At 48.8% G+C, this 23,649-nt stretch overlaps 8 protein-coding genes and 2 non-coding genes across 12 annotated transcripts; 7 read left to right on the top strand and 3 right to left on the bottom strand.

Moving 5' to 3' along the window:
• Positions 1 to 17: 17 nt before the first annotated feature.
• Positions 18 to 2,034, top strand: FOIG_03261 (30S ribosomal protein S2). The gene is made up of 3 exons (XM_031201048.1): positions 18 to 139; positions 190 to 1,123; positions 1,174 to 2,034. The coding sequence occupies exons 1-3, from the start codon at positions 109 to 111 to the stop codon at positions 1,850 to 1,852; spliced, it is 1,644 nt and encodes a 547-aa protein (XP_031068572.1). The 5' UTR covers positions 18 to 108; the 3' UTR covers positions 1,853 to 2,034.
• A 72-nt stretch (positions 2,035 to 2,106) lies between these two features.
• Positions 2,107 to 4,732, top strand: FOIG_03262 (acetyltransferase). Of its 2 annotated transcripts, none has more exons than XM_031201049.1 (2): positions 2,107 to 2,627; positions 2,773 to 4,732. In XM_031201049.1, exon 2 carries the CDS (start codon positions 2,861 to 2,863, stop codon positions 4,529 to 4,531), a length of 1,671 nt encoding a protein of 556 aa, XP_031068573.1. In that variant the 5' UTR covers positions 2,107 to 2,627; positions 2,773 to 2,860; the 3' UTR covers positions 4,532 to 4,732. The 2 variants fall into 2 exon arrangements, with proteins under 2 accessions (XP_031068573.1, XP_031068574.1); XM_031201050.1 differs by lacking the exon at positions 2,107 to 2,627 and adding an exon at positions 2,633 to 2,693.
• A 165-nt stretch (positions 4,733 to 4,897) lies between these two features.
• FOIG_03263 lies at positions 4,898 to 4,981 on the top strand. The gene has a single exon. It is a non-coding gene; the product is annotated as a tRNA-Asn (tRNA).
• Positions 4,982 to 5,285: 304 nt separating this feature from the next.
• FOIG_03264 (T-complex protein 1 subunit eta) lies at positions 5,286 to 7,706 on the top strand. Its single transcript, XM_031201051.1, has 4 exons — positions 5,286 to 5,529; positions 5,667 to 5,833; positions 5,892 to 6,213; positions 6,267 to 7,706. The coding sequence occupies exons 1-4, from the start codon at positions 5,484 to 5,486 to the stop codon at positions 7,400 to 7,402; spliced, it is 1,671 nt and encodes a 556-aa protein (XP_031068575.1). The 5' UTR covers positions 5,286 to 5,483; the 3' UTR covers positions 7,403 to 7,706.
• Positions 7,707 to 8,063: 357 nt separating this feature from the next.
• Positions 8,064 to 8,148, bottom strand: FOIG_03265. The gene has a single exon. It is a non-coding gene; the product is annotated as a tRNA-Asn (tRNA).
• Positions 8,149 to 10,094: 1,946 nt separating this feature from the next.
• FOIG_03266 (mannosyl-oligosaccharide alpha-1,2-mannosidase) lies at positions 10,095 to 14,764 on the top strand. Of its 2 annotated transcripts, XM_031201053.1 has the most exons (4): positions 10,144 to 10,199; positions 10,291 to 12,172; positions 12,225 to 13,210; positions 13,263 to 13,987. In XM_031201053.1, exons 2-4 carry the CDS (start codon positions 10,514 to 10,516, stop codon positions 13,555 to 13,557), a joined length of 2,940 nt encoding a protein of 979 aa, XP_031068577.1. In that variant the 5' UTR covers positions 10,144 to 10,199; positions 10,291 to 10,513; the 3' UTR covers positions 13,558 to 13,987. The 2 variants fall into 2 exon arrangements, with proteins under 2 accessions (XP_031068576.1, XP_031068577.1); XM_031201052.1 differs by having other exon boundaries at positions 10,095 to 12,172; positions 13,263 to 14,764.
• FOIG_03267 (uncharacterized protein) lies at positions 13,453 to 17,044 on the bottom strand. The gene is made up of 5 exons (XM_031201054.1): positions 15,837 to 17,044; positions 14,859 to 15,789; positions 14,685 to 14,787; positions 14,292 to 14,636; positions 13,453 to 14,237 (listed from the first exon to the last, which is right to left on the bottom strand). The coding sequence occupies exons 1-5, from the start codon at positions 15,889 to 15,891 to the stop codon at positions 13,854 to 13,856; spliced, it is 1,818 nt and encodes a 605-aa protein (XP_031068578.1). The 5' UTR covers positions 15,892 to 17,044; the 3' UTR covers positions 13,453 to 13,853.
• On the top strand, positions 15,583 to 17,745 carry FOIG_03268 (uncharacterized protein). The gene is made up of 2 exons (XM_031201055.1): positions 15,583 to 17,071; positions 17,132 to 17,745. Exons 1-2 carry the CDS (start codon positions 16,420 to 16,422, stop codon positions 17,536 to 17,538), a joined length of 1,059 nt encoding a protein of 352 aa, XP_031068579.1. The 5' UTR covers positions 15,583 to 16,419; the 3' UTR covers positions 17,539 to 17,745.
• A 592-nt stretch (positions 17,746 to 18,337) lies between these two features.
• FOIG_03269 (uncharacterized protein) lies at positions 18,338 to 18,989 on the top strand (the record flags this gene model as incomplete). The annotated part of the gene is made up of 2 exons (XM_031201056.1): positions 18,338 to 18,916; positions 18,939 to 18,989. The coding sequence occupies 2 exons, from the start codon at positions 18,338 to 18,340 to the stop codon at positions 18,987 to 18,989; spliced, it is 630 nt and encodes a 209-aa protein (XP_031068580.1).
• A 1,278-nt stretch (positions 18,990 to 20,267) lies between these two features.
• FOIG_03270 (uncharacterized protein) lies at positions 20,268 to 22,823 on the bottom strand. The gene is made up of 4 exons (XM_031201057.1): positions 22,057 to 22,823; positions 21,907 to 21,975; positions 21,532 to 21,859; positions 20,268 to 21,477 (listed from the first exon to the last, which is right to left on the bottom strand). Exons 1-4 carry the CDS (start codon positions 22,124 to 22,126, stop codon positions 21,108 to 21,110), a joined length of 837 nt encoding a protein of 278 aa, XP_031068581.1. The 5' UTR covers positions 22,127 to 22,823; the 3' UTR covers positions 20,268 to 21,107.
• Between the last annotated feature and the right edge of the window lie 826 nt (positions 22,824 to 23,649).

A 23,649-nucleotide genomic window follows, 5' to 3' on the forward strand; every position in this document is an offset into this window, starting at 1 on the left:
GATATTAGTCGGCCCGGAAAATCCCTCCACCCGATTCATCGACCATAGCCAAATTTTGGTACAGTCGAACGACCACCACGATAACCGAGCAGTCTCCAAGCCGTCGCCATGATCCTGAGGAACGCCCCCGTGCGGCATTGTGAGTCAATTGAGCTCTAATTCATTCAAATACACAACTGACATGTTCAGGCCGCCACACATTGGCGTCTCCCATCTCTAGGTCCCTCGCCCGGCAAATGTCCACTCAGGTCACCACAAAGACTGAGACCACATCCGAAGAGTGGAAGACAACCCAGGCCGCTGTTGCGCCTCCGAAGATTGTCTCAGCGGCACGAAAGAAGCAGCGAATTGTACAGGACGGTATTCTTTCTCTCAGGACCAACTCGGCGCACGAGCACAGGGGTGCTGCTTGGACAACACCTCACTCCAACTCAAACTCGGCGGTACCTGCGACGCCTGCTCAGCAGTATAAGGAATGGCAAAGAATTCAGGCCAACACACGGAGTCTCGGTTCAAAGCTGGAGAAGCGATATATTCCCACCGAGCTTGTCAACAACCCCCCTGGACCTGAGGATATCACTCTAGAGATGTTGATGGCTTCACAAACACATATTGGACACAAGACTTCGCTCTGGAACCCCGCGAACTCTCGATACATCTACGGCGTGCGACAAGGTGTTCACATTATCTCTCTGGAAACGACCGCAGCACACCTGCGACGTGCGGCCCGTGTGGTGGAGGAGGTAGCATACAAGGCTGGCCTCATTCTCTTCGTAGGAAACCGCAAGGGTCAGATGGAGATTGTCACCCAGGCTGCTGAGATGGCTGGTGCTTGTCATCTGTTCACCAAGTGGACCCCTGGGGCCATCACCAATCGAGATGTTATTCTGAAGATGGCCGGAACAAAGGTTGTGGACCACAAGGACCAGGAACTCCCCGGGTTTGAGTCCTACAGAGGTTCGGCTCGACCGCTGATGCCTGATCTGGTTGTTTGCTTGAACCCCCTTGAGAACTATACTCTTCTTTATGAGTGCGGTCTTAAGAGCATTCCTACGATTGGCGTTATTGATACCAACGTAGACCCATCATGGGTGACTTATACCATTCCTGCTAACGATGACAGGTAAGAACTTCCATCAACATTAACCATTTCCGTTACTAATGCATGGGTAGTCTGCGAGCGATGGCTGTTGTTGGTGGTGTCCTAGGCCGAGCTGGTCAAAGAGGTCAACAGCGACGTATGGCAGATGCTAAGAAGAAGAACATGGCGACATGGGAAAATTCTCCTGATATCGTACAGCACATGAACCGCGAGAAGAAGGCTGCTCTTGCTGAGCGCAAGAATGTCATGGGACAGATGCAACACAACCTCGAGGGATTCAATGAGGAGGAACAGAAGATCTTAAGGGAGGGGCTCTACGGTGACGAGCTTGAGGTTACCGAGAGCGAGATGGTTGACATGATAGGAGAGGCTGCCCTAGGAGCTGCAAAGGAGGTTGCCGCTCAGGCGCTGTCTGCATTGCCTGAGGAACCCGCTAGCTCCGGCCCTGCGTCTCCTGTGCAGGCTGCTGCTCCTGGAGTAGTGGCTGAGCAAACTTCCTCCCCTGAGGTCGTGGGTGAGGCTCAGGCTAAGTCTACCACCTCATCGCCAGAACAGCCTATTGCCTCCGACGCAGCCACTTCACCTCCTGAGCAACCCGCTGCACCAGATGTAGTGGCCGATGTTCAGTCCGAGATTAAGCCAGCCGAATCAGCACAGGATTTCAGGCTAGCGAACATTGAGGATCAGTTGTCAGGACTGAAGAATGCGGCGGATGCGATCGAGGCCGATATCAAGAGCGGTAAGCAGTAGAAAAGCTGTGTACAATATTGAGATGTATAATAGCCTAAGGGAGGGATAGAGTATGAAAGCGATGTAAGCTGGAATGAATATATAAAAATGTATTGTTATGTATCAGTTATAAGCTATCAAATTGTTCTCATTGGCATCATATCAAGGCCGATCACGGCGATAACTACGGATAAACAATTGACCCCGGCCTTTTTTTTTTTAAGTTTAACATGGCCTTGGATTCTCAGTGGCTTTTGTTTTCTCCAGATGCACGCCCCGCCTCCATGAAATTTTCGGGGCTTCCTCTGAAGCCTGCGCATTTCCCCTCATCACCAACGAACATTTCAGCACAGTCACAACGAACATCACATCACAGCACTACAAAAAAAAATACAAGCATTACACACGCTGCACTACACCTTATTACAGAGCGGAGCACTGAATATACTGGGGCTATCACTGAGCCCTACAGCGTCTTCGGTCACTGTTAATTAGGTAGTTCCCTGTGGAGGTCCCTGGACTGTCCAGGGCGCGCCCTTTTCAGTCAAGGATCCAGGCCACCACCCACCCAACAGTGCATTGAAACGCAGCAGGCAGTTTTTACAGGCCACAACACACCTACAGTAGTGGATTTCAATACGGTCCGCCTAGAACTCGAGAGATCTTGATAGAGATTTCGGTGCGAAATCGGGATTTGAGAGAGCACTCCACAACAAAGGAGTCTCCCGTAATAGTTTAGCTTTTGAGCCGAGCTGTTCTTATTAAACTGTCTCGGCCTTTCCTGACAATTGAATTGGTATGCACCACTTTATACTTTTTTCTCTCATTCTGCACTTTTCAGTCTTTAGGGTGTTTGTTTGGTGTAAGACGACATCACCCTGAGACTGCGAAGATAGATTCGTAAGTGACAAGAATTATAAGGCTAACAATCTGGTCAATAGGGATAAAAACTTGTCCTCCAATTAAATTATTCTTCTGCTTCCTCTTTCTTCTTCACGTTAACCCCGCATAAGGGTTTCATCCAACAATATGCCGGCCATGCTGGATGATCCGGCGAGCCCCACTATCTACCGAGTCTCCGGTCAGCCTCCGTATCCGGATCCGAACAACCCCGGCCTTCCGGCCGAGATGACCCCTAGGCAGGTCACGCTCCGTGATCGCCAGACCGTGGCCACTATTGTTCCGTTTTCCTCGAAACATCAGGTTCCCGAGTCGCTGATCGCCTACTTATGTGACCAGATCAACAAGGAAATTGAAGGCGGCGATACATATCCCATGATGGATCCCTTCGCCGCCGACAAGTTCGGTTCCTACTGGTTCCAGAACTTTGGCGCTATCATGCTCCTTGGAGATGTTGAACGTGCTGAGGATGTTGTAGAAGGCAAAGATTGGTCCCGGGAATGTCTCGGCAGCTTCTATATCAAGCCTAACTATCCCGGCCGCAGCAGCCATGTGTGCAACGCCGGTTTCCTTGTCACAGATGCCTCGCGTAACCGTGGTGTCGGTCGTCTCATGGGTGAGGCTTACCTTGACTGGGCACCTAAGTTGGGTTATACGTATAGCGTCTTCAACCTGGTGTACGAGACCAACGTTGCATCATGCCGTATTTGGGATGCGCTCGGCTTCAAGCGCATCGGTCGAGTCAAGGGCTGTGGAAACCTTCGCAGCTATCCCAATCAGCTGATTGATGCTATCATCTATGGGCGGGATCTGTCACCGCGCGAAAGCGAGGAACTCGTGAGTGAAGAGCGTTTCGACAAGATCAAGTTCTACCTCAAGTACGGCGAGTACCCGAACGGCGCTGACCGCGCTGAGAAAAGCAGGCTCCGCAGCGCAGCGACGCACTATAAGCTTCTCGACGGAGACAAGCTCATGCTCAAGGATAAGGAAGTTATATCCGATCCTGCCCGTCAGTTCGATATTGCTCGTCAAGTTCATGTTCAGCAGCACGGGGGTATCAACAAAACTACCGCTACTATTGCAGAGAAGTACCACTGGAGCCGTATCAAAGAAACAGTCAGCGACGTTATTCGCAGTTGTGTGGAGTGCAAAGAGCTAGGCAAGACACCTAACCCTGGCGGCGCGAGAAAAGCAGCCTCATCGAATAATCATGCGGGAGGGAGGAGAGGGGGTGCAAATACAGGTGACCACCATGCGCAACCGACGAGTCCTGCTCCTACCCAAATGTTACCACTGCAAGATCACAACATGATACCGACAATTTCCCACCAGAGTCCAGATCACGACCATTCACCAAGTCCTTATGCTAACCCAGCCGACATCTCTCTCATTGCACCTCCTCACGCTCTTCAAGGCAGCACAATGGAACATACACTTCACTCGCACATTCCCATGCTCCAAGATCCTCCTACTGGCCACCACCCACATGATCACAATGTATACCAACCCATCGACCCGCAGATCATCAACGAAGCTTCTCATGACCTTGGCCCCTTTGATCAATATCATTCGCCCGCTGACTTCCAAGCATTGCTCAATGCGACTGAAGACGTTGGTCCTGATGTCGTGGACAGAGATTTGGAGATGTTGATAGAACATCAAGATGATGATAATGTGATGGACGGGACGGATGATATGGATGGCATAGGCGTGGATGGCGGTGTTGGCGCAGACAATCACGGGCTTGTACATAAGGAAAGGGGTTTGTATGATGTTGGTTTTGAGGGGGCAGGGGGGTAGTCAGAGGTGACTTTGTGATGCTGTCCTTTTGAATTGAAGCATTAAGCGGGCGCTCCTGGATATAATTACATTTCTCTATCTATGAGCATGAGCTTGGCGTTTCGCATATAAATACTAAGATTTGGCTTGTGTCTATTGGTCTGGACTTTCCACTGTTCCCTTAGTCCACAAACACCATCAGACGCCGAAACCATCACTGCTCTCCTTTGGCTAGAAATCTTGGCAAGGATACCTACAGAAAACAGGTTTTCGGCCGCTTGTGATTAAAAGAATAAGTAAATAAGTAACAAGGCGTCTCCCATGTCTATCCCAAATCAGATCACCATAGATCCCATCACGAAGGTGTCTGCTCAACCAATCAGCTTCTCCCCTGTGGCTTAGTTGGCTAAAGCGTCCGACTGTTATCAACTGACAATCGGGAGATCGGAAGTTCGAGCCTTCCCGGGGGAGTTTCTTTTAAAACCTGGTGTTATTTTTGTCCTTTGTGGATATCTTTTTGTTAGTCTATGCCAGGAGTGGAGTTTGGGTAGAAACCACGGCTGACAACTAAAGCTTTGTTAGATGGCTTGGATATCGACGTATAGGAGACAATGTGACACTCTGGTTTATATATGGTTTAGTACCCTACTTGAAGTTGTCAGTTATGAGCTGATACGAAGCTGGTTGTCGAATCAAAAACAATAACCTGATTGGTCGAGACAAGACCCTTAACTCCTATACAAAGTGGCCCGTGCACGACTGGGGCCAAGGCATGATGAGAAAGCGAGAAAGTGGAAGGCTGCCACATTTTTTTGGAAGCTTCCACTCATCACAAGCTCCTCCCACTTTGAACCCGCCAACGTGTTTCCCTCCCCCCACCAACCGACGACGGAGCGAAACTTAAGCCTGTACATACTTTATACACGGCTATAACCTCTGCTATTCAGATTCGGGTTAATCAATTATCGTCAAGATGTCCTTCGGAGGCCAAACGCCGACGATTATCGTCCTCAAGGAAGGTCCGTTTTACCCCACCGCCAGCCCGCTTCACCCCTCGAATTCTAAGGGGGCATCTCCAAAGGAAGACGATATAAACACGACGCAACGGCAACAAATATGATCGCAACAGATAACTGACCATAGCGCCTTCTTACAGGAACCGATACTTCCCAGGGCAAGGGACAGATCATCTCCAACATCAATGCCTGTCTCGCCGTCCAGGCTACAATCAAGTCCACTCTAGGTCCTTACGGCGGTGACCTTTTGATGGTTGATGAGAATGGCCGACAAACTATCACCAACGACGGCGCCACCGTGATGAAGGTTCGAAGCGCTCGATAAAATGTTCATTCACTTCCAGTTCCTTGCTAACTGGTCAAAGCTTCTCGATATCGTCCACCCCGCCGCAAGAATTCTCGTCGATATTGCTCGATCGCAAGACGCCGAAGTCGGTGATGGAACCACATCAGTCGTTGTCCTCGCCGGTGAGATCCTGAAGGAGGTCAAGGAGCACGTTGAGCAGGGTGTTAGCTCTCAGATTATCATCAAGGGTCTGAGGAGGGCATCTCAGATGGCTGTCAACAAGATCAAGGAGGTTGCTGTTAGCACAAACGAGGGCAACCGCCGTGATACTCTTATCAAGCTGGCTTCTACTGCCATGACAAGCAAGCTGATCAAGAGAAATACTACATTCTTCACCAAGAGTACGCAAGCACCCAATATGCATATGCTTGGTCATCGAGCTAACTGATTTTAGTGGTCGTCGATGCTGTCTTGTCCCTTGACCAGGACGACCTCAACGAGAAGCTCATCGGCATCAAGAAGATCCCTGGTGGTTCCCTGACCGACTCACTCTTCGTTAACGGTGTCGCCTTCAAGAAGACCTTTTCCTATGCCGGTTTCGAACAACAACCAAAATCTTTCGAGCAACCCAAGATCGTATGCCTGAACGTCGAGCTGGAGCTCAAGGCCGAGAAGGACAACGCCGAGGTCCGTGTTGAGCAGGTTTCTGAGTACCAGGCAATCGTCGATGCGGAGTGGCAGATTATCTACAAGAAGCTTGAGGCAGTCTACAAGACTGGTGCTAAGGTTGTGCTCAGCAAACTGCCCATTGGTGACCTGGCCACACAATTCTTCGCTGATCGAGATGTCTTCTGTGCTGGTCGTGTGGCTGCTGATGATATGGAGCGTGTTGTCCAGGCTACTGGTGCTGTTGTTCAATCAACATGCTCCGATATTCTGCCCGAGCATCTGGGTACCTGCGGCAAGTTCGAGGAGCGCCAGATCGGTGGTGAGCGTTTCAACTTTTTCGAGGACTGTCCCGAGGCCAAGACTTGCACCCTCGTCCTCCGTGGTGGTGCTGAGCAGTTTATTGCTGAGGTTGAGCGATCCCTGCACGATGCCATCATGATCGTTAAGCGTGCCATCCGAAACCATCTCATTGTCGGTGGCGGCGGTGCTGCCGAGATGGAAGTTTCAGCATACCTTCACCAGTTCGCTGATAAGAACATCTCCACCAAGCAGCAAGCTATTATCAAGTCTTTTGCCAAGGCTCTTGAGATCATCCCTCGCCAGCTTTGCGACAACGCTGGTTTCGATGCCACTGATATTCTCAACAAGCTCCGTGTTGCGCACCGAAGGGGTCAGACATGGGCTGGTGTTGATTTCCAGAACGAGGGCGTTACTGACATGATGGAGCAATTTGTCTGGGAGCCCGCTCTTGTCAAGATCAACGCTATCCAGGCTGCCACCGAGGCCAGCTGCCTCATCCTTGGAGTCGACGAGACTATCCGCAACGAGGAGAGTGCTAAGCCTCAGGCTCCTGGTCAGCTGCCGCCAGGTGCTGCGCAGCGTGCTCTGCGGGGCCGTGGACGTGGCATGCCCCGGAGGTAAAGGGAGAGAATTATAATGAAAGATGGAGCATGATCAAGGGTTAAAATGGAAAACTTGGCTTATCCTGAAAACATAGACTTGAAAAGTGGGAGGAGCAGTATTTGGCCGAGGGGCTGGAAGATCTGTATGATACCTAGACTTATCTGACCTCTGAAACTTGATGACCTCTATCTACTATATGCCAAGAGCTGGTGAACGTGAGTCGCACTGGAAGAACTGTCCGGTCGAGTCCTACCTGTACAGACTTCTCAGTTTTATGGCTGTGAAACTTGCGGGAATACTGAGTGTAGATCTTAAAGTTCTAGTGCCTAGAGCTTGTTGTAATAGTTATACATTGCTGTTGCGGCGCAAATATATAAAACCATATTCTCTGACTCTTAGGTTAAATAAAAAGCAAGGATCACCATGGCTTTTAACAATATAAGTGTCTGCTAAACTAGGCGATTAAGAGCTATTACTACTAAGTATTATTATTTAATATAGCAGATTATTTATATTAATATAATTTTTATAAAATTAAAATACTTAAATAACTCCTTTTTAAATTATTTTACAATTTAGCTAATTAGGGTTTAAGTTAAGTATATATTAAGAAAAAAAAATGTACTTATAAGAATGTCGTATTACTTGATGCAGACTCACTTGCAAAAGAAGAGGTTGTCTCCCCCGGGAAGGCTCGAACTTCCGATCTCCCGATTGCCTAATTAATAACAGTCGGACGCTTTAGCCAACTAAGCCACAGGGGAAAGAGGCAATTGTTAAGAGTTGGTACCTCTATTGAGTTGTATCTGTATAATAGTGAGATTCAAACAACAAGCCCAAATCTTCTCTACACTAGTTCTTTAGTCCCTCGCTGAGCACTGTGAGTCCGAATTCATATGTTGATGGTTCTATAGAGGGGTGCAACATCTGCCGTGCTCGCAATCTCTTTCTCTCGATACTCCACAACATTTTGAGTTGCATTACTGGTCCATTCCATGTTGATGGTCACCTCAGAAGGGATGCCAGGCCAATTTATAGTGTCCTTGCCTTGATTTGCTTCATCACTTGCCTCTTCTCGGCCCACTCAGTAAGAATTGGTGAAAATCTGAGACCGAGCCATCAAGTTAGACATGTGGATGCTTTATCCAATCCTCTCATTCAATCTTAGAAGTGTCTTGCTCTTTTTATGACGGATAGCGCGTGAGGTATTACCATGTGTGGTCCGTTGATCTATAGTGAATAAGGCATCATTAACAGTATTCCTGGCCTTACTAGACTCGTTCTCTGATTTGATAGGACCAGTCGAAATAAAATAAAAAAAATCAACGAGTCTATTACATCCTTCTGAGAAGGTTCTCGAGGGCGACATCCTAACATTTTATGGGCCTTCAGTTGCTTCGAAGGGGGATGAAAATAGGCAGCAAACGTCTTGGATTGTTTGACGTTGACAGCAACTTACCCTCCAATGAACCTTCAATTACAAAACGTCCGCTGCAAGATTATCTGCATGTTTTTGGGGCTGCTTTATTGCTAGAACTTCCGTCTCAGGCTCTTCCTTGACAGCCGCAGATACAAGACCCCAGTCAATGATATCAAGTGGCTGGATCACCAGGATACAGGTTTACTCAGACAGCGAAGATTCTCATGTGGGGATTAATCATTCTTATCAACGATGACTTAATCCTTCGTTTGTTCTCTCAGTAGGGGACACATAACTGCAGTTGGCTTTCTCTGTTGAAAAGAAGCTACGAGCTAACAGCTAGAGGCTTACCCTATAACCTACCTTATACAGAGCATTGCAGCCAATAGTAACGCTTTATGTTATGAAGGAGAGATACATATTTCAGGGCTGGAGATCAATTAGATTGTATAAGATTGTAGGATCGAAACCAATAAACTCTACGCAGTATGCTGAATTAAGTATTGATGCGACATCTTTTGTGGCTTGATATTTTCTCTCTTCCGTTCATGTGAAATATCAAACCCACCTTGTCGACTACATGACGACAATGCGTCGATATGATTATTAAATCCTAAATTGATCTTAGATTCTTAGGGGCGAATAAGAAATAGAAGTGGACATCCCGAATCTGATATCGGAGGTCGAGGCTCCGTTAAATCTAGAACACGGAGCTTAAGCGGCGCGGTAACGGCCCCGTTGAGACCGAGGACCAGGTTGACCAGTTTGGGAATGGATGCACGTGTGAGAAACTTTTGGGTGGTAGTTTAAACGCAATTAAGTTGCGGAGCACAGCCAAACAAACTAATCCTGATTCTAACAAACACATGTGAATACTCAGAGCCGAGGGGAAGTAAATGGAAAGGGTCGGTTTCGCATCTAGGTACTGAACAGTACCGCGTAGCTTCGAGTTAATTATCCGGAACTTAACTCATTATCAGATGCAGTATCAAGGTAGTAGAACCCAGGGATGTGCCCACTGAGTTATTCATTGATAGCTACATTATTCTAAAGCCAAAAACACGCATTATATGAGCATATACCAGTAAATAGGTATGTACTCACAGTCAATGTCAATCCGCCACGAGTTCATTGATGAGCCTTAAACTTGCAGGAATGCAACGGGAAGACCCTGCGATGATGCTAAAGTTAGCACCAGGGGTATACGCTAGACTCCATAAAGCCCCTGACGTTACCTCATCTTGGCCAACCAATGCCACTGAAATGTGGTTTCTCCTGGCCTCGCCAAGACAGATGGTCAGGCCGGTGGAGGGCGGGCTCCTTCCTCTACTAGCTCTCACTCTGGGACTGTCCTTTCTTGTCTTTGTTCCCCGACACCCTAACGTTCGCTATCTTGTTTGTCTTCTCCATCTGCATCTCTTTTGCGTCGCTTTCTTGTCGGAGTTTGACTTATTTGTTTTCTTCTTTTGGCTAACCTGACACAAAGAAGGAAGCACAAGAAAGCCAATTCAAGTTGGTCTGGTACCAGACGGAATGCTGCGCTCAGTACCATAGGCGACATCAGAGTCTTTGACGACATAGATCAAGCGACCCCTCTAGCGAAACCTCGCGTCGCTTTATAGCAGGGCGCAGTCCGAATTGAATCTTCTATCTAAGCCTTAATCGCCCCCCCCCAAAAGCCTCGCCTCGGCGAGCAACGACCCGTCGCAATGCTTCCACTTCGTCGGCGTGGACGATTTTATGCCATAGTCGCTGTGGTCATGGTCTTCCTGCTGTATCGATTCATGCAAAATTCATGGTCACAGTCTCCTCACTTCGAAACGGTGAAGCAACCGAGCCAGCCAGCTTCTGACCCAGTGCAGGGCTCGAAAGAAGCCTTTGAACCGCCTGTCGTACCGCCACCCGTCCAGCTTCCCAATTCCGAGCCGGATTCCAACGCTGCCAATAAACCCAAACCAGCTGTACCTCAAGACGGGCCAACTTTGCCAGAGAAGGTTGCAGAGAAAGTCGATACACCTGCAGAAGAGAAGCCTGTCGTCGATAAACCTATCTCTGTTGGGGACGCTGCGCTGCCAGATGACAAGAAGGAAGAGCACAAGAAGCCAGCCGAGCAAAGTGCACCACAGATTCCCGATGTTCACTTTAAGGACCCTCCTAAGCAGGCCGACAACCCTGATATTCCCGATGTCAACGTTGATGGATCCAAAGTTCACTGGACCAAGCCCAAGGAGAACTTCCCTATCCCCCCTGAGTCAATCAGGCCAGTCCCAACAGGCACAGCTCCCAGTATCAACAGAATCCAGTTCGACTTCCAACCTGAGGACGTACAGACAAGCACCACTCGGTTGGATCGACTGAAACGTGTCAAGGCAGAGATTGAACGTGCCTGGACTGGTTATCGTAAATTCGCATTCCCACATGATGAACTCAAGCCTGCTTCTATGAAGTATCGCGACACTTTTTGTGGCTGGGGTGCGACACTCATCGATTCGCTTGATACTCTTTGGATCGCTGGTATGAAAGAGGAGTTTGATGAAGCCGCCAAGGCCGTCGCCAATGTCGACTTCACTTATTCTGAACGTAACGACATTCCCGTTTTTGAAACTACCATTCGTTACTTGGGTGGCCTTATCGCTGCGTACGATGTTAGTGGTGGACCCTCTGGCCAGTATAAGATTCTGCTGGATAAGGCCGTCGAACTTGCGGAGGTCCTCATGGGCGTCTTTGATACGCCTAACCGCATGCCCCTATTATATTATCGATGGCATGAGCCTTATGCTTCACAACCCCACCGAGCGAGCACTGTTGGAATCGCTGAGCTTGGAACTCTGTCTATGGAGTTCACTCGCCTCGCTCAATTGACGGGTACCAACAAATACTATGATGCTGTTGATCGTATCACCGACGCCTTGATTGAGATGCAAGCAGCGGGTACTGATATTCCAGGACTTTTCCCCGAACGCATCGATGCCTCTGGATGTAACAGGACCGCTGCCACTCGGACTGAAAGCCTCAGCCAGGAGGCCCGGGAGCAAGTCAATTCTGCCGACCTGACTAAGGAACCTGAAGGATTTGATCCCACGAAACTGGGCGGAGATGTAGCCTCTCCCGCACAGCTCCCTCAGGCTGATAGTCGTTGGGAGGACAAGCTCCAACGCCGCGATGTTCCTGTAGATACTGATGAGGCAACCAACGCGGGTGATCAGACACCAGCTCGACCTGGGGCTCAACAGGCGCCCCCTCTTACTGCAGATGGATCTTCGGCAGACTGGGATTGCAAGCCTCAGGGTCTCGTTTCCAGTAGCCCTAACTACGGACATTTCCACATGGGAGGTGCCCAAGATTCAGCCTACGAGTATTTCCCCAAGGTATGTTGCTCCGTCATCATTCTTCGTAATAATTTTGTCTGACGTAACTTAGCAATATTTGCTCTTGAATGGTCTGGAACCCAAGTATCGCCCGCTCTACGAGAACACTATCGACGCGATTAATGAATGGTTGCTTTATCGACCTATGATCAAAGACGACGGCTGGGATGTGTTTTTCACAGGAAAGTTGACGACTTCTAGCCGGGGTGACTCAGAATGGACCAAGACCTACGATATGGCTCATCTTGCATGCTTCGTTGGAGGCATGTATGGACTAGGCGGTAAGATCTTTGGCCGTGATGGGGATATCGACAAGGCCAAAAAGCTCACTGATGGTTGCGTGTGGGCATATCAGTCAACGGCTACCGGTATAATGCCTGAATATGCTCATCTGGTCGCTTGCCCTGCCCTGGAAAAGTGTGCTTTCAGTGAAGAGAGTTGGTATGAGGATCTCGACCCTAACAGAGAATGGCGCGATAGTGAGTTCCGGAAATGGTCAGACGGCGAGGCCCAGAGGAAACTCGCAGAAGGAGCTGCTCCCGCCGCTGCCCAACAAAACAAGCCCGATAATTCAAACAAGGGACCGGAGCCTGTCGTTAATCCCCCAAAGGTGGTCAAGCGGGCAGGTATACCGATGCCTGAGCTGGATAGGAGTATGGAAGAGGACGACTCGGAGTTTGGATCAACGCTCCCCGATTCACTCAAGCAGAAAATTGGGCTGAATAAGGACGGGTCTGAAAAGACCGAAGCAGAAAAGGCAGATTTGGGCAAGACTGATTCGGAGAAAGCCAAGCCTGCTCAAGTCGAGCTAGAAAACAAGCCCGCTGCTGTCCAAGATACAACGGAAAAGACCATCGCGCCGAAGCCTGTCACTGTAGACAGCTTTGATGCCGTCAGAAACGCAGAACAAGTTGCTGCTTCTGACGATGTACCCCTGGAAAGGCCCGTGACGCACGAGGAGTACGTCAAGTCGAGGATTCAAAGAGAAAGACTACCTCCAGGCTACACCGATATAATGAACCGGAATTACATCCTTCGGTAAGTTTGCATTTGTAATGTGTTTATTGCCTCTACTAACATAAAGATACAGACCTGAGGCGATTGAATCTGTTTGGTACATGTATCGCATTACTGGCGATACTACCTGGATGGATAAGGGTTGGAAGATGTTCCAGGCCACAATTGCTGCAACTCGCACCGAATTCGCCAACAGCGCCATCGAAGACGTGACGGCCACAGAGAACAATCTGAAGGACGAGATGGAGAGTTTCTGGATTTCCGAGACTCTCAAGTACTATTATCTACTCTTTTCAGAGCCTAACGTCATTAGCCTTGACGAATGGGTTCTCAACACTGAAGCGCATCCTTTCAAGAGGTCAACATGAACGGCATTTCAGCGCGTGTTTACAAGTCATTGTAATGAGAATTTGCTCAAAGAGTGTTGAAGTTTTGAAAAGGAGGAAGGAAGGGTGGCAATGCTGTTTCATTATGGGGCAAGTCGAAATCACGACAAAGGCGTTTTTTTGGAGAATGGTCAGGATAGTGTATGATTATAAGGCGCTGATCATCTGAGGATATATCAATGTACATACGTATTTCATCTGCAGCCGGGGTATCTCCTCAGCGTTTCGTGGTTTAGAGTGAAGCTACTCACTTTGTTCCATCTTCGTCACCTATTCTCTCAACCTTTAGCTGCATCCCATTGGACCGAGATAGGCTGGTGATTGCCAGAGAACTTCGTCCCCCCAAACCAGAGCTCAAATCTCAGGTCTGCTGGAGCTACAATAACTCGAATATCGAACCTACAAATGTAGAACTTGTGTCCACGCCGGAAACAAGTTCCTCGCTTTTCTTTGAGGACGAGCTGGCGTTGTTCGATGCCAGCGAGGTTGCTCTTTACAGAACAAAGTCTCATAACGCCGGCTTGTTTAAGGCTTCGAGGGAGCCATTCGGCCTCGTTGCTGGACACCACAATTTCTGCGTCCCAAGCTCGTGTAGTGTCTCCATCTTTCAGCCTGATTTCGAATCGTTTGACCAACGGAGAGTCTGGGTTGATGGTATCTCCCTGTGATCTTTTGTCAACCCAGTCTGTGAGCGAAAAGAAAGGCCTTAAGCATACCTTTTTGATCAACCATTGGATCTGATTAGTCGCCCACTTCACACTTGGGTCCCACGGATCTTGTCGAATTTCTTCATCGAAGTGCTGTGCAGGCATATAGACCTCCTGAACGATTACGCCGTAGCTCGCTCGAGCAATCCAAGTGCTGAGCACGGATTTATTCCCCGACTCCATCCTTTGTCGCTTGTTCTCGAGAACTCCACGAGCGACAACAAGTTGTGGGTCTTGGGAGGGTATAACAAGGAGATTTCGAGCATTTGGATGTTGCAGCTTGGTCAAGTGTTCTTGGAGAACCTCACGGACGTAGGCTGAACTACCCAGCCCACCGGAAAGAATCACATACTCCTGTATACGCAATGAGCTTTGGTCGAGCTTCAAACCGGAGCGCCTTACCACTTGTTTTGAAAGGCCTTTTTCGGCCAACCAGTCAAGTCGCTTGTGAATTCGGGCCATGATTGCTTCGATATGGACATCGAAGAGGGCTTGAATGTCTCGCCTGCAACGGATCAATCATACTTGGTAAGTCGACATGGAGAATACGTTTTTAGTAGTGGGACAGTAACTGACCTGGTAAAAAGCATGCGTCCATCTTGAACTCCGAGGCCTTCGTGGCTCACATCGTATCCTACACCCTCCATCATAATTTTGTATACTGGTTGCATGTATACTTTTTCGCCAAACTTGTGCTTGACGCTCTTAAATCCTTGGCTTCGAGCCATGCGTGCTGCAAAATCAGCCGGAAGCTTGAAGTCGGGATTCGCGGCCATTCTTTGCGAGACAAGTCTTGCGAATGCGCGATCAATAAGTGATGAGCCAACACCTACACCGCTGACGGCAGCGACTTGAGAAAGCTGTGGAAAGCTTGAGTTTGTGGAAGTGACTCGCATCAGAGCGAGGTCTGTTGTGCCACCACCCGCATCGACGGTCAGAAATACGCTGTTTTCCTTGAGGCTTATAGCTCCAGTTTTGAGAGTTGCCACGGCTGCGGCCTCGGACTCTGTGAGATCAACCAATGCTGAGTGTTTTGGGCCTCCAGTTCCGAATCCAGCATCGTGAATTGCGCCTTTGAAGGTGTTGATGATAGCCATACTCGTCCACGTCGTGGGCGCACTGAAGAGGAACAGCACAGCCATACGGTCCCATCCACCGACGTGTTTTATACCCATGCGCATTTCTATGCTATCTTTGACATGCGCATATATCTGCTTCAGATAATCTGTCACGAATTGGCGAGCCTGGGTAGTGCTTTGCGGGACGTTGCTTAGACCCTGGTGCTGTGCTGCGTCGAGGGTCTCTGGATCTAGAAAGATCTTGAAGAAGTCCCGACGTGTCTTGCTCGTATCGTGGTCATCGTCAGCACACATGAATCCCCAAGATGAGATGCTTCCATCCGCGTTGTATACGATTGTCGTGGGGACTTTTCGATCGCCTCTATCGTCGCTTCCCGGCCAGTCGTTGACGACCTGGATTGGGATTCCATGCCTCATCCAGGCGACACCTAGCACAGATTAGCTTATATTTGGTATTGGCGAGACCGCTACTCGCCCGTGAACGTCGTGCCAAGGTCCACAGAGACAGTCAAGTCTGGTTGCTCCTCCATTTGTTGGTCTGCTCAATTTCTCTCGAGAAGCAATTGAGGAAGAGTCAAAAGATAGTCTGAGAGCCTTATTGCCAGCAATGTGACAAGTCTCGGAAGAGACCCATGCTATAGACCTGTTTTCAGCCACCAGAGCTGGACTTCGTGATAATGGTTTGTTGGACGCACCTCTAAGGGTGTGCGGTGCGGGTCAATTATCAGCAGGTCGGCTGGGAAAAGACAGAGTAGGCCTTCGGCCTCAGCCTGATACTGAAACACGCATCTCGATGCTCCCCTGTGTTGAGTGGCTTGACAAGGGATGCTGCTAGCTGGACCTCGATGGAGAGCAACTTGGTGGTGGCAATCATACGGCAGTAGGGCTGGAATACTGAGGCTTTGTTGGTGGTCAAAAGCAACGCCTGCCCTGGAAGCCTTTGAGTCTTTGGTATCCTCATTCTTTCTCTTGTTATCTCCCCAAAAACCTTCAGCAAGGATCGCCCCGTCTCCTGAATTTCTTGCCTTTCAAGACTTTTTTATCTCTGACCTGCGACGATGGATTCCACGGAGGCAACCCCAGCAAGCCAAGAAGAAACCTCATCCAGCGAGCCATCGGAAAGATCGCCAGATGGACTCAAAGGCGGTCCCGTTGCTGGAGTTGCCATTGGCTGCCTCATTGCTGGTCTTGCTCTGGGATTCATAGCAGCTTTTTTACTTCTCCGGAGACGGCGGAGAGTCAAACCAGCAAACGAAGGATTCGTTTTAGCAGACCAAAAATACACGGAACCAAAGGATGGGACACAGGTCATAGTTTCATCGTCGAGACACGATGCTGAACTCAGTCAATTTCTTCTCGAGGCAACCCCGGACAAGGACCTCCAAGCAGAGTTACGCTCACTCTCCGAACTCATTTACCAGCATGTCGAGAACTATTACCGTAGACCCCAAGTCCAGGCCGACGCCGCTGAGGTGGCTCAGAGCCTTACCAATATTGGCTACTCACCAGAAGCGTCAGGACTACAGGCAGACACAGTTGCTGCCATTTGCCTCAGCCCCAAGACCTCTCAAATTGGACTTCGTCATGTCCTCTCGCATGTCATCTTTCGGAGCCTCGATTTCAGTTCCGGCAGCAGCTTGTCCATGCTTCCACTAGCGGTAGCAACAATGGCGCAAAGAAGCCACTCAGCTGAAGATGCAAACAATCCTGGTAAGACACTCCCACATTACCTCAGAGCAGGATTAGAAATATAGCTAATTAAACTTTTAGCAATTACCTTGGCACGCTCAAGGTGGCGCACTCTCTCTGCTCTGCTTCTCCATCCTAACCCGGAGGAGAGAACACCACTCCCGGTGTCAGTAACAGAAGCTTCCCCTATGGCTCTATCTCTTGCGAACGAGTTGAACCAGTTCTTGGAGATGTTTGTTACACAAGACCCTGCTAGCCAACAGGATCAGATGAATCATCTGCAGGCTGTCATTCTTGAGTGTACCAAACTGGGCTATGTCGTTCTATCGCAGCCGAGTGACTGGGGGTTTGTTTTTAGCAACAGTACATCCATTACAAAAAGCCGTAGGATCGTGGTGTGTCCTGGCCTGGAGAGGCTCAGCCATAATGACGGAACGAGGTATAGATCGCCCAAGGAGGTGGTGGCACCAGAGACTCTGAGTTCGTGAGGGAGAGGAAGCACCTTCACTGCAACCTTCTGGCCATGGGATTTCATTGATTGGAGGATTGGAGGATTGGACTTGATGAGCTGCAAAAGGCTCGATATATAGTCCTTTGTTGCATGACTTATTATAGCCACGTCCAGTATTGAGTGTGTTTATGATGGAGTGTACTTACAATAGACTTACAGTTCCCGTCCATGAACAAACAACACGTATTGTTTTATATGTCACGACCCAAGTGATCAAACTCACTTGGTTATTACGTGAATGCGCACTGTCCTCTTCCCTAAACCTGTCGGTGGTTGTCAGCATGCGCTTGAACCAAATTCGGAACCAACACCACAACATTGTGATTCATGTGATATACGCCCACCCAATACATATCCAATTAACTGTTCAGCTGGAGGATTGAATCCCACTATTGACCTGTCTTGCTTGCTTGGGCTTGAGTGGCTGAGAGCTGAGTCTTGTCTCAGGGCCTGCTTCTGGATATGCAAGCCACATGCCTCAATATCACCTTTGGCCTCAGCTCTGAACATGGGTCTTAGCAATATGATAGTGGATGGATATTGTGCAAATCAGAAACAGACTTGCATCACAGCCTGATTTTGTTCTCTCTTCTCTTGTCTAACCGGGGAAGACTAATGCGAGGATTGTCGTCTAGCATCGTCACCTGCAGCTTAACAAGGATTAATCAATACCTCGACGATCACTCACATATTGCTCTTCTCGCCAAAAGCATCAGAACACTCCATTGTATGAGACTGTTCGCTTCGAAGAACGCAGTATTTTGTCCTAATTCATCATGCCTAACCCCCTCAAGGCAATACATGCAAGTTTCAACCTCCTGACCTGGGCGCTGGACCACGACCAAGTCCCAAATGATATCCGTCGCAGTCTCGAGCTCGTTCGAACATGCGACTCAGATCTTCAATATCTCATAGAACTACGTCACGAATGCCTCCATCTTCTTCAGCGCCGCCCAAAGGTTCTTGCCCGCGTACACAACATTATCGAATCAGCTCAAAGAGGACTTCAAGAAGTCTGCGAGATTGTCGAGAGGTGTCGCCCGGAGGCCGACAGAGGTGGAAAGACCACCTTTTCGAAACGCATGGCATGGGTGCTTGTAGATGCGAGTGAGTTCAAGAGCCAGGAGCCTATTGTTAGTCGACATCATGCCGCTGTGCTTGCTGAGTTGAACTTTTTGAGACAGATAGCTCTTTTGGCTCCTGTTCCTGAACCCGTGAAAGTTAAGGAGAAGTGTGGTGTAAGAGATGAAGCCACAGTGTTTGATAATGTCGCGCTGCTAGGGGATCTTCTTGGTGATGTAACGGGCAAGTTGAAGATTCCCATCATATATATTCATCGATACAATGATCTAATAGTATGTGTCACTCTAGCTCCAGCCAGGAAACCACCAATTGCTCAATCTATTGATCCTCCAACTCCAACCATAGTTTTCAAAACAAACGCAGAATCGGCAACACCAACGACTCCATCCTCGCTCCAAGTACCCCAGCCTCTTCATAGATCAACGAGTTCGCAGACGATGCATATAGAACATGCGCCTGAATCACTACCAGAACTTGTTCCAGTCAACATGAGCAGCACAGCTCTACCTAAATCTTTCACTTCAAGTGCCACTTACGATAGTGAGTCCCTCGCAGGATTGAGTCTACTTCTAGGAGACCCCTTAGACTGGAAACACTCACCGCCTCTGGCGCCATCCAACAATGGTCCATTGAATCGACCAGTGACGGCTCCATCTCAAAGACTGCCTGCACAGTCCACTCATAATGGTTCTGATCAACATCTTCCACTTCATAGCCCTCATGATAGTGTCTCTGATCTGAGCCAAACTAGTCAGCGAGCAAGCTTCAACTGCACTCCTTCACGTCTATCATCAAACATCTCAAGCCCTTATCATCAGCAACATTCACTTCCAATACCCCCAGCAGCTACACGATCAGCATCTCAGCTCCACCATATGTCGTCCGGTCACTATCCGGGGCAGCTCACGTGGTCAAATTCGTCTTCTACAACAATATCTTCCATCTCGTCCGGTTTAACAAGGCATGAATACAGCTGGGTACCGCCAATTGCTGAGCTTGATAGTTCTCCACACCATGTGGTTCCAATTGTTGGTGCATTGAACCATCTAAATCGAAACAGCGAGGTGTCAGTGGACCAGAAACTCGCTATCCAAATCAACACAACACCTGTCGAGCTTCCAGCAGAGGATAGGCTACCCACGAACATAAACCCATACTGTCAACTTTCCGTCCGGGGTCTAACAGAAGGGGGCGAGCCATCAGTCAACCAACATCAACATCATATCAGCAAATAACCCGGAAACCAACTCTCAACCAGGGAAAGGAAGTGACGAAGGATCATAACGATGTGACGAAAGACTGTGCAACATGGTAGTCGAGTTTCTGGGTATAAGCGTGCAACGATATCAAGGGTAGACGACCAAGGGTTATTGACAGGAGGTTTCAACAGATAGGCTACTATGATAGGTGATTTTGAAACAACCAAGGAAATAACTGTTCAAGTATTAGCAAAATTCGAAGCATTTCACCCCAGAGATGTGTGAACGCCGAGATACAGACCGATTGCTAAGTGCTATACCTGAGTTTATAAGTGATTCAGAGAGGCTGTAGGTTTAGGTAGCCAAATGAGATTACATGCAAAATGTCACCCTGGCTCACGGGAGTGTTCGATAACAAGCAAGATATTCGCAACTTGATTTATTGTTTCGATGATCTTCGGTAAAGAAGGAGCTCATCACTACCTATTAGAAGCACAGCTATTTCCCCTTATTTTCACCCATCAAATCCTGCCCGTTCAAGGTGTCGAAACCCTCGACATTCTCTCACGCACACACACACACACACTCGCAAGTTCAATCTATAAATAAGAAGCATAGAAAGTGATCAGCAATGCAAACAAAGATCAAATTCAGACCCAAATCCTCAATTTCGCAAACGCGTGACAATAAATTGCCTTGATAATACATGTCGATAAACAATTCCCATTCCTCCTCACACGTCAAGACATATATCCCATATTCCCGTACCACATCCCATTCGTGGTCTCAAAAATCATATCTTGTAGCGCATCCATTCCACGCGGTCTCTCATCTTGAGAGATCGGTTTTCTGTGTGGTCCCTCAGTCTATATGCAAAAAAGATGTGCGTTCCTCGTTTCGCTTCATCGTTCCAGCTCATGGTCATGCCGAGTTTCGGCCGAGGAGCCTCTGTTTTCAGTGGCCATCGTATCGATTATCCGATATCTCATCATGTCATGAGTCAGGCTATATCGTGAATAGAATAAAGCGTTGCGGTACGGTGTCACTGTGCCGTCCCATGTCAAGGCTGAAAGACCGAAATTATAACCGATCGCTCAACGTTTTTAAATAAACAAAATCATTTCCGTAACTCCGATGCTGATGCCCTCCTTTACCATCTTTGATCTTACCATCCTCGTGTCGAAGATTATAGTCGACATATGTACATTTATTCGACAACTTAGTCCGCAATAGTCCGCGATGACTCAGGTGAATTCGAGGTATTCTATACCATCGAACTGAGAACGCTTATACTGAGGATCATAATGAGTAGACCGATAGTGACGACTATCAGTAGGGCGAATGAGAACCAACCCAATACCATGGCGCTGGTACCCACACCACTCTTGACAGCTCCGTTTCCGAAATCCTGGGCTATAACCGAGGCGGCTACGGACGCTGTATGTTGCCATAGCACAGATACGAGGACGAAGATAGCTGAGATGAAGATCAGGGCAAGGGCAATTTGGGAGACGGGACGAGACGGGAAAGGCTTGACTTCGCGGTCAGAGCCTTCTGAATCGGTCTCCTCGTGCCATCCAGGGAAGGTCGCGAGAAGGAGAAGGCAGACGAAAGCAAAGATGATGGCGATGATACTGAGAATCAGGTTAGTGTGCTTCGATTTCGGCGCACGCGGAGTGAGAACTCACATGAGATATGGGAATACAATCATATCTTTGAACTGAGCAGCCAGCCAGATGAGGTTGAGAGGATCTTGGTCCACATCAACCTCCTTAGCCAGTGCAGTTGCATTGTTGCTGCACAGCCAGGAACCACCGTCGGGGTTGATACAGATACCGAAATAACCAACGCGAGCTTGCAATGAAGCGTCACCTGCGATGTTCTCGATAGCTGAATGGAGGTTGTAGTCGACCTGGGCTGTATCGGGCACTGCTGTGTAGCTCTTGTAGTAGATAGATAGTAGGAAGATATCAGGGATAAGTGGCGAGGACGATGAACAGCCAGCGAGAAGCAGTGCTGGTTTTGGTTAGAAAATTATCTCATTGAGGGGTAAAATAGCTCACATAATAGAATAATGGCGATGGCGATAAGGATCATCAATACATGGTGATAACCGAGGAATGGAACGAAGCCTAGTGAAATTAGATGTTAGCGATGCGGACGATATCAGCTGAGACATTTCATCGATGTCCCGAGACTAGACAATCACTTACGATACCAGCCGACCTGGACTTTTTGCCTTCTAGAGGACGAGCTGCTGCTGCTGCTCGTCCCGGAACCCATCGTGAATGATGTTGATCCTGCACTCCTTCAAGGTGTTGTCGGTTGAAGTAGTGGTGGGAAACAACTGAGTCGTCTGCGCTCGTCCCCCAGTTAGGGAGTGACGAACACGAGTTTCTCAAGACTGCTATCACTTGGTTTCCTTGCTCTTTCTGTTACCGCTTGGTCGCGTAACACTCTGGAAGCGATCCTTTGATCGACCCCGAACTTCCTCCACTGGATCAGTCAATCTGTCTCGGGAACAACTGGTTCTTGTCGAGGTGAAGGAGCGGTGGAATGCGGACGGGAGAAATCGATGTCTCGGTAGACAATCGACACTGGAATGTATGTGGGCTAAAGACGACGGTTGGTGACAACGAGCGAAAGCCGGGCCCTGTAATAGTGAGATCTTGTTAAAGGAGGTTAAGTTAAGTCAAGTTGAGAGTTGGCCACAATAAATCAAGAGCCTTGAGGATCAGTTCACACGTTCTGCTAACGAGGGTGAAGACTTATTGGTTTTGTTAGAGAATCTCCTCAGAAAAGGAGAGAAGGAAAGGAGAGAAGCGGTCAGTCAGTCAATTAGTCGGAGCAGTTTCGTATACCAATACCAGACAATTGGGCGGATATTCGATGGCTGGGAAAGATTTGGGATAACTACCAACCTCTGGACTTTTCGGTGGGTGATGCAGAGGTGTAGTGCCCAGCCACCTATTTACTCGCGTTGGCCTGGCGACGGTGACGTTTTACATGTGGAGCCACAGTTGCCAGCTGGGGCTCCTTTCAGCACCGGGCAACCCGCTAACCGGCGCCGCAGAGGGAAGGAGAAGCCTAGACGCGATCGGGCGCTAAACCTTTAGCGGCAAGGTGTTATTGGACCTGCAGCAGTGCAGATGAGCAACCTCCTGGGCTTGATCCCTGAACCCTAGGATCTACGATCTTACGTAGCGCTTCGCCGCAAAGTCGACGCGTTTCTATACGACCAGCTGCGACCTTGATTTGGGCTCGACCCCGGCAGCTCGTCAGCGCCCAGATTTGCCAAGGGTGCCAAGGATAGAAGCTATAGCGGGACCTCTCTCAGCTTAATGCAGTTGTCATGACGATTTGGCGCCGTTTCGAATGGGATATGGGTAATCGACTGGACTCATCCGTACTTTGTCGAGCTATCGACCTATTCAAATTATACCAATTGTATTATAGGTTTTTTTTTATTTGTTCCTCCGCCTGGACTGGCTATGCTGACGTACGTCGAGACATACACTACGCGAATATTCGTGCTCATTTGGCGCCTTGATCTATCATGCTCAGGCATATTCTGTAGCTGAGATCCATCTCCTCGGTTATCCTATTCGTAACCTGGTCTCAATTAATTTGCCCCATTTACCCCGAGTAAGCGAGAACTGGCTTGAAACTCCCCGACTTTTGGTCATGGAGTCTTTTCTCCCCAGCTCGACCTAAGAAGTCGTATTATTATCCACTCTGTCGGAGCTAACGACGCTATCCCGCGGCCAAACCGTGCTCGGTGTGGACAGAAACTCGGGATCACTGAA

The sequence above is a fragment of the Fusarium odoratissimum genome (assembly GCF_000260195.1).
Source record: "Fusarium odoratissimum NRRL 54006 unplaced genomic scaffold supercont1.4, whole genome shotgun sequence".
In the NCBI taxonomy this organism is placed as follows: Eukaryota; Fungi; Ascomycota; class Sordariomycetes; order Hypocreales; family Nectriaceae; genus Fusarium; species Fusarium odoratissimum.